Genomic DNA, 8,936 nt, shown 5'->3' on the forward strand with positions numbered 1-8,936 from the left:
CCTGGCTTCAGATCGGCGCAGCTCCGGCCATTGTGGCCATTTGGGGAGTGAACCAGGGGAACAGAAGAACCTCTCTCTCTGTCTGTCTCTCCCTCTCTCTCTCTCTGTAACTCTTTCAAATAAAGAAAATGAATCTGAAAAAAGAAACAGAAGTGGGCTTCTCCCCGTTGACCGAACAGAAAATCAAGCTCTGTGCCTTCTCCCTTGCCTTCACCCTGGGGGATGTCTGGATGCAGGCGGGACGTTCTGTGACAATACAGCCAGCCAGCTCCCAGAAAGCCTTGCGGTCCTGCGTCACCCTCCGTCACCCACAGGAAGCCCAGGCCATGGAAGCTACATCTGGACCAGTGACGCCAGGGTGGCGCTGAGGGGTGACGGGGACCCAGCCTCCCAGTCACAGCCCCCAGGGAGGGCGGCAAGGCGGCAGGTGAGGCCTGCTGGAGCTCCCCGCCCACCCCGCCGGGTGCGGCCGCTGGAGCAGCAGCTGTGCCCGCGGAACCCCCGAGCCCCCGGCCCGCCCACCAAAGCACCAGAGCTGCGCAGTCACTGCCATTGGAAGCCAACAGGTTTCGGGTTGGCAACTGGTCATGGAGAGGATGTACACAGGCCCCCTGGCCCCGGCCTCGAGCCAGGCGCTGGGCACTGGGCACCAGCCAAGGGGCCCCCCAAACCACTGTGCCTCCCCCCACTGTTTACAGAGGGGAAGCTGAGGTCCAGGGAGCACCCCAAGCAATTTACCCCAGGGTCAAACAGCGCGTGGGGGCAGGACCAGGAGGCACACTTAACCCCACAGGGGCCGCGCGGGCGACCCCAGTGCAGGGCAAGCTGGTGGCTCGCACTCCAGCTGAAGAGGCGGCCGCTATTCGGCCCCAGCCAACTGTGGCCACGTGCGGACGTGGGCCCCGCGTAGCCAGGCTGTCTGCCTTTCAGAGAAGCCAAAAACAGGATTGCTCTTGATTTTCAAATGTTGGCTGAGAATTCAGATTGGACTGCTGTCCTCTGGGGTGGCAAAGCCTGGTCGAGCTGCTGGCTTTATCTGCCAGGCCTCAGTCTCCCCATCTCTCAAATGGGCCCCAGGGCTCCTGGCTACTTCCAGTGCTGCTGGGAAAACCCAAGGAGCTGGTGTCTGGCAACACAGGCTGCAAATGGCACCACGAGCACGGTGTCCACTCTCCACGTGGCGCCCCTCACCATGCCAAGCGTCACCGCCGGCCTAAGCTACAGCCGCGTGGTCCTCACTGAAATGACAGACTGCACGTTTATGGCAGGTGTGTGTTAGCTGGGATGTGGGTGGCCTCAGAGGCTGGACTCCTGCCTTCCAGACCCCCACCAGAGCCGGGCCGGGAGGAACATTCTGGAAGTGGCTTGTGTGAACTACCCAGCCAAAGCTTTGAATCCCTGTCCCACCACTCCCTGGGGGATCCTTGGACCTGTTACTCTCTGAGCCTCCGTTTCCTCATCTGTAAAATGGGCATAATCCGCCGTCCAGTTGTGGGGCTGCTGGGGCAATTCCACAGGACGGCACCCACAATGCCCTCAGGGCCACGCCTGGCACGAGTAGATGGCTGGTATCATTGTCAGGGCACAGGAGTGGGAGCCTGGTGGGCTCTGCACCGAGGAGCAGGGCACGGCCGACCCCGGGGTCCCGGGAGGGGATGGCACGGCTCCCACAGAGGCCGGCTGAAGGGGCCTTGCAGGGAGACCCCGGCTGTGGAAGACTCGGGCCAGCACCCCCAGAGCACTGCCAGGAAGCCAGCGTCCCACCGCTCAAGGGGGCGACTGCGAATGTCTACTGTGTGCTTAGCAGATGTTCCCTCCAGAGACCAGGGACCCAGGCCTCAGAGAGGTGCAGCAACCAGCCAGGGGACACACAGCGAGGGCCACTCCTCCGGAACAGGAGAGAAGGTGGCCAGCACCAGGCTCTAGGGCCGGGGAGTGCTTCCAACCCGGCTCAGCTACGACAACCAAGGAACACCCGGCACGCCGTGTGTCCGTGGTCCGGCCGCATGTCCGTGGTCCCTCCGGTCGCAGCCTGCGGCATCTCACTCATCCTCACCGCCAGCCTCAGCCAGCGGCGTCTCCAGCTTACAGATGAGGACTCCGAAGCTCCTCCAGCCGCGGAGCAGGCAAGCCCCCCCCCCCCAACTCCCAGGGGGCTGCATCCCCAGGCCCAGGCTTCGGGGACTGGGGCGCTGGTACCCCTCCCCCACCCCCTCCCTCCGGAAGGCAGCCGCTTTAAAAGGCCCTAAAACGCTTTCCAGGCGGCCTTATCAGACCGGCTGAGCTGATCCCAATCAGGAAGCTTCCAGGTGCTGCCTCCACCAACGGCCGCCGCACCCCTGGGAGCTGTGCAAACATTCCTTCCTGCCGGGCCTCCCCAGCCACCTCCACGCACCAGGAGCGGCCCTGGCCGGCTGCACTTCAGCCTCTGCCAGCTTCCTGCCTCTTTCCCGGGAATCCTGTGTCACCTGGGGAGCAAATTCACCTGCCCCATGGATTTCCTACCCTTGCTCCCCATCTACCAAACCAGGCAGCAGATCAGATCACAACATTGGGCCACCTCTTCCAGGAAGCCTGCCATGATCTGCATCCCCTCGGTTCTCAGTAGGAGCACAGGTGCCCTGCCCTGTCCAGCCCAGGCCTCCTCCACCTGCCCCTTCCTGATTGGGGCCTTTCTGTGTGCAGGTGCCCGGCCTCAGGCCTGAACTTCTAGGTGAGTTCTGGGAAGGCAGAGCTGACCTGCATCTGTCCCGGGCTGAGCAGCCAGCCCTGCCTTGCTAAAGCACAGCCCGAGCACCGATCTAGGCCTGCAGAGGGGAACCTGGGGCTCTTCGGCAAGGCCAGGCCCCTCCAGGAAGCCACGTCAGCACCGATCCTGCAACAGTTCCACATGAGCCCGGACCTCAAGGTTTAGGAAGCTGCACCCCCACACCGCCAGAGTCTGGAGAGGAGGCAGGGGGGTGCCGGAGTCCGCCCACACGTGTGGGGCCGCTGTCCCAGGGCCGGGGGAAGTGGGGAGCACCGGAGTGGGCTGGAGGAGACCCCAAGGCCTGGGCAGCTCAACTAGGGGCCACCGTAGGACCCAGCCATCATGGGCCGTGCCGACAGGCACTCGGTCCCATGCCAGGGCATCCATGGGAGTCCCCGAGGACAGTGATGCTGGGGGCAGGGGGGCTCTGAGCTCCTTGTCCCAGAGCACCCCAAGTGCAGTGCTGGGATCGGGCCCCAGGAGGCTGGGCCTCACGCCGGCTACCGGTCAGCCGGCCCTGCTCCCCACCCAGCCCACGCCCCTCTCCCACCCAATGCCCGCCGCACGCTAGGGGCCCGGCGACTCTCCCAGTACAGAGCCGGAGTGAATGAACACAGCAGCCTGCTTGTAGATTCCGTAGCGTTTGGGTCTTAAATCTAAGCCCTGATTTCCTGGCTAAGGCGGGCGCACGAAAGCAGGTCTCCTTCAGAAACGAGAAGCCGAAGAAACAAACATGAAAGCAAAGCCAGTTCCCAGTTAATCCCACTGAGGGTCGCAGGTTCTTAGCTCGCGCCCGAGAGGTAAGTGCGGCGGGGCAGGCCTCGGGTGGGAGAGACAGGTGCGGGGACGCGAGAGGTACACACTCCGCCCGTCTAAGGCGCACATGGCTTCCGCCAGCACACTTGAACCTGTCGCTGGCTGGAGCTGAACTGGTCCGTGTGTTATCTCCCCAGACCTCCTCGCACCCTGGCTCAAGCTGTCCCTGGGTGTCTCCCTCCCCCGGGTGGACTCCCTCCCTCATCTGGGTCCCGTTCTTCACTCACTGGGTCACTCCACCTTCAATTCATTCAGGGTCGCCTAGCTGAAGACCTCCTACCAGGAGGAGCCCCCCCATGGCTGGGGAGGCCACACCACGGCAGATTAAAAAAAGCCTCTTGGCTCCTGGAGTGGGCGGCCCAGGGGCCAAGCAAATACCGAGCGAGGAGACGGACACGTCTCCCACACCGCCGCAGGTGGCCATGGGTGCTGCAAAGCAAAACGAAGCCGGTGGCAGAGAAAGGAGCAGAACTGGGTCTACGGTAGATGCGTGATCAGGGAAGGCACCCGGAGGAGGTGACGTTTGAGCAGAGCTCGCGGGACCACAACTCTGGGCCCCCACATAAGCCAGAGGGGTCCCTGCTTCTTCCGAGTCTCTCCACCCGCTGGCTCCTCTTCCCGGCACCACGCGAAGCCCCAAAGCCGACCTTGACTCCTGGGAACGTGGCTCGTAGGCAGGACAGGTGGCTGAGAAAGCGCCTGGCAGGGAGAAGGGGCAGTGACATCACGCGGCAAAGCTAAGGCTGTAGAATACAACGTCGCCGCCTGCCCCGTGGCCCCAGGCAGCGTACAACTTCCTGCTGGCAGCTCCCGGCCCCGCGTCTCAGTCTCTCCTGCCAGCCGTGTCCCTGGCCCACGTGTCCCTTGTCTCCCTGCTGGCGCCAGGACCCGGATCACACCGGCCAGAGAGGAAACTCAGCAAGACCTGGAGAGGAAGTGAGCAGAGAGGGCAGGCGAGCTTTCTCCAGCCCCAACCTCGGGATTGCATCTAGCGGCGGGCCGGCCTCTCCTGCTTCTCTCCCCTCTCAGCCTCCACTCGGGCTGCGCGCTTGGCTTTGCTTACAAGGTCTCCTGGTTTGGGGAGATGCTAAGCGCACCACCCCAACACACGCACGCGCACACACACACCTTCTCTCCCCCTTCCCCAGGCTGCAGTGGGGATTCCCCAGGGCCTCACGGTCAGGATGGCCCTGCTCTGGGCTGAGGGTTGGAGGAGGGGGAGCGGAGGGGATGGCGGCCCCATGACTCTGGGTACCCCAAGCCTCCACCCGGTTTCCAGCCACCCGGTTTCCAGACTGCTGCTCCCACATGGACCCCCGTGCCCCCGGCTGCGCTCATCCCATCCTCCACCCCCCAGAGGCCACTCCCAGGCCCTCAGGACAGACTCACCTGTCCTGACATGATTTGACAGGCAGGACAGGCATGAAGGTGCCCCCTTGGGCAGATGGGGAAACTGAGGCAGGGAGAGGAAACCACGAGGCGAGCTAGACCACTGTACGCCCAGGGAACTCAGGGCTCCTGTAGACGGGGAGCCAGCCCAGGGTCCCCCAGGAAACCTGGCAGAGCCCCTGACCACCTGACCACCTCACACCTGCCCCGCCTCCTGCTGGCCAGCCCCCTGGCCCCAGCGGACTGGATTTCTTGGCGTCCAGGGCAGAGGAAGAGCCTGAAGCCAGGTGTGGAGGACCCCCTGCGGCCCTCCTCTCACCCAGCCTGGGCTTCCCTTCCCCACCCTGCCCCCAAGTGGCAGCCCGGGCAGCCAGCTCCTCCTGTGACGTCAGCAGCCGGCCAGCCCTGTTCCCGGGGCCAGGGGCCAGTCTGGCCACAGCCCACCAGATTCTAAGCACCCCCTGCCAGGGCCACGGCCGGACAGATGCGGCCCTTCCACCTACCCCGCAGTAATTAAAAACACACCCAGGCCTCTTCCAAGGCGACGGGGGCCAATTTTTCTGCCTCCAGCACCGCCAACTGCAACCTAAATAGCGATATTTATGCCAGCTCCCCAGAATACTGTAAACATCGCAACATATAGCGAGGCCAGCGCATGAGTCATTTCCAAAGCCACAGCTAATAAGTGGTACCCTCTGCCACATTCCTGGGAGCCCCCGCCAGCAGCGAGGGCCCACGGCTGCCCTCCACACCCGGGGCCTGCGGGGCGGCACGGCACCCACTCTGGGAAGCCACAGGAGCCGGAGGACAGCTGGCCTCCGGGGCCACCCCCAGCCCCCGAGTGTGGCCAGTGAAGTCACTAAAGTCACACCGCCCATGTCACTTCCAGAGGCCGCAGCTCCGAGGCCAGGTCTGATCAGGTTGTGTTGAAGTTTGCAAGAGGGGAAGGGGCTCCCGGTCACCCCAAAGTGGCCGGAGAAGAGGGTACTCAGCCCGCAGCAGCGGCAGGATCCTGCACGGGCTCACCTTGCCGGGGGGGCGGGAAAAGCCAGCCAGGGCAGCCCGACTTCAAAGCCCCAGACCTGGATGAGAGAGGGGCACTGGGCTCTCTCAGGCTCGGCCGCCCCGGCGGTTCCCAGGGGCCAGGAATCACGCCCACCTGGCCTCCCGGGAAGGCTGATTCCGAAGGAGCCAACACAGCTGCGGCGGGAAGGCACTTTGCAAAGCTTAAAGTACCTTGTCAACGGTGCAGCACGCCGTAAACCACAGAGAAGCGCGCACGGTGCAAAGTACTTCATAAACTGTGACGCGCGCGCCACCCCAGAGCCATTATTCACATCCAGCTCTCGGCCCGCACGCTGGGCCGCTCCCGGGGAACACGCCCAGACCCCGCTAACTTTCCCTCCCGAGCAAGCTCGCTGGCGTGACCTGCCTGGGGGTCGGGGGCAGCATGGGGAGCGGGCCCGGCGACCCCGGCCGAGGCCAACACATGGCAAGAGCATCTGGTCCGGCCCTGGAGGCAGCTGGAGAGTTCCTGGGGCTCCAGCCGCCACGCTGGGCTCTAACGCGCGCGGGGCGGTGGCCGGCAGGGGTGCCCGGAGACCCCTCGCAGCCGAGAGATGCCCACCGACCCATCCCCCCCACCCTGCAGCCCTCCCGGGGAGGAGACCCCATTGTACGCCGCAGGCGACGGGCAGGCACCAGCGCTGGGGGCCGGCGCTCCCGCTTCCACTCTTGCCAGTCGGCGCTCTCCCGGGCGCCGGGCCCCGTCCCGGGGGCGCGGACCGGGGACCCCCACACACACCCCAGCCAGCCGCGGTGCCTCCCTGCCAAACTTTGCGGCCCCGACTGCGCGCCCGGGCCCCCCGGCCCGCGCGGGCCCTCCACCGGTGCCGAGCAAGGCCAGGCCCGCGCGAGGGGGGCTGCCCGGGCCGGGGGGAGGCGAGCGCGCGTGGGCAGCCCCCAGCCCTGGGCGGCGCTTGCCGGGCTGGCTACAAAGCCTCGGCAAGATGGTCCCTTCGCCTCCTCCTGGCACCGTCAATCAGCGCCCGCCGCTCCCCCGGGCGCCCGCGGGGCCCGCGCCCCCCGGCGCGGCCGGACACACCTCCCCGCGGCCACCTGCGCCCCGCGCCAGCCCCCGGGCAAACTTTGCGGGCCGCAGGGCGGAGGTGGGCGCCGGCGGCCGCCCGTGCCCGGCCGTTCCCCGCCCCCCATCGCCGCCCGCCGGCTCACCTTCCACGGCGGCGAGCAGCGGCAGCAGCAGCAGCGCGGCCCCCAGCCTCCGCAGGGCCATGGCTGCGCTTCCCGGGGCCTCGGGCCGCGGCGCCGCGGGGCCCGGGCGGCCCGGGCGGGAGCGCGCGCCCCGGGCTCGGGGGGCCGGGGGGAGCGGCGAGGCGCGGCGTACACACAGCCGCCGCCACCGCGCAGCCAGCAGAATGAGCCATCCAGCCCGGGCAGAACGGGGACCCGGGCTCCGCCAGCGCTGGGCACGGCCCACCTGAGCCGCGGGCGCGGGGGGAGCCCGGCCCGGCCGCCGCCCCCCGCGCGCGCGCCCCGGCGCCCCCCGGCCCGCGCGCCGCCCCGCGCCCCCGGCCCCCCGCGTCCGCAGGGCCCCCCACGGGGGCGGCGCGCGCGGCCGAGCGCAGCGACCCCGCGCGCCCGGGCGGCCGCGACCCCGGGCTCCCCCCCCGCGCCGCAGTGGTCTCTCCCGGCGCTGTGGCTCCTCCAGATAAAGCAGCGATTTCAGCCCAAATGTTTCTCAATTTTTATTGAATGCTGCAAAGCCGGAGAGCGTCTGGCGCGGCTGACAGGGGCAGGGAGAGGGGACCCGGGGGGCAGGCGAGGGAAGGGGGCTGCCCCGAGCGGGGGCGGACGCTACCTGTCAGGCCCCGGGAGTGCCACCCCCTCGCCTCAGCCCTGCCACCCGGGTCCCTGCGGCTTCGAAAGGGACCGAGCTGCTATGAATGGGAAGAAGAAAAAAAAAAAACCGGTGGTGGTGATGGAGGGGTGGGGGGAGAACTGGGAACAAAACAGGCGGCTTTCCCAGGCGCCGGGGCCTGCGACTCGGGGAGTGGGCCTTGGCGCTGCCCCGAGGGCCTGGGGGCGTCCCGCTGGCAGCGGTGGGCCGAGCCCTGGCAGGCAGACCCCAGGCCGCCCCTCGCCGCCTTGTTCTGAGCGAGCGCGAGCCCCTCCCGCAGCCCCTGCACGGGGGATTTCTCCTTCTCTGTTGAGCGGGGTGCCCGTGCAGTTTAAGGTGGGGGTGCGGTTTCTGGGGGACGCCCTCACCCCAGCCGGCACCATGGAGCGGGCCTGTGCCTGGCTGGCCCTCCAGGGAGGACACAACCCCTTGTTCCATTTCCACGGTCCCAGCCGGCTCTGACAGCCTTTATCACCATCATCATTAGCAGGCTCTGTGAGGCTGGATGGTGGGCTGACTGCGGGGGCCCCCCCCAGCCTTGGGAGCCGCACTCTTGACAAATGAGACTTAACCGGGAGCGGGGCGCCCTGTGCGGTGGGTGCAGGAGCCCGGCGGAGAGGCGGCGGCGACTGGAGTTCACTGGGTGCCACCCAAAACCTTCAGGATCTAGCCCCCCCCCACCCCAGAAAGTCCAGACTGAGAAAATGGGCTCTGGGCTCGGAGGGGGTGTAAGGGGGGGAGATGGGGTCACCTTTGGCATCTCTGAGAGTCCATGTGACATGGACATCGTCCTGAAAGGCCACCAGGAGGAGGTGGCTCCCTAAGGCGGGAGTGGGCAGGGAGGAGGCGCCCCCTACTAAGCCTGAGCGCCAGGGTCCAGACCCCCCGGGTGCAGCTCCTGCTCTCCTCTGCTCCTGCTTGTCTACTTTCCAGGGGGCCCAGGCCCTGAGGGACCCGGAACCCGTCCCAGCTTGGGGCAGAGGGGGCTCCCAGCAGCACCAACCCCAGTGCGCCCAGGGGCCCAGCTGCTTACTGGCCGGGCTGGTCCAGCCTTTCTGCACCCTT

At 66.9% G+C, this 8,936-nt stretch overlaps 1 protein-coding gene across 5 annotated transcripts in view; it reads right to left on the reverse strand.

Annotated features, from left to right (window-relative positions):
- The window catches only part of EPHB2 (EPH receptor B2), a 177,248-nt gene extending 169,866 nt beyond the window's left edge, over positions 1–7,382 (reverse strand). For all 5 annotated transcript variants that reach the window (XM_051857961.3, XM_051857960.3, XM_051857957.3 and 2 more), the window contains exon 1: positions 7,187–7,382. In XM_051857961.3, the coding sequence (XP_051713921.1) occupies positions 7,187–7,247 (61 nt within the window). In that variant the 5' untranslated portion in view covers positions 7,248–7,382. The remainder of the gene's footprint in view (positions 1–7,186) is intronic.
- Between the last annotated feature and the right edge of the window lie 1,554 nt (positions 7,383–8,936).

This window comes from Oryctolagus cuniculus, chromosome 7, assembly GCF_051225735.1.
Source record: "Oryctolagus cuniculus isolate XC-2025 breed Fujian yellow rabbit chromosome 7, ASM5122573v1, whole genome shotgun sequence".
NCBI lineage: Eukaryota > Metazoa > Chordata > Mammalia > Lagomorpha > Leporidae > Oryctolagus > Oryctolagus cuniculus.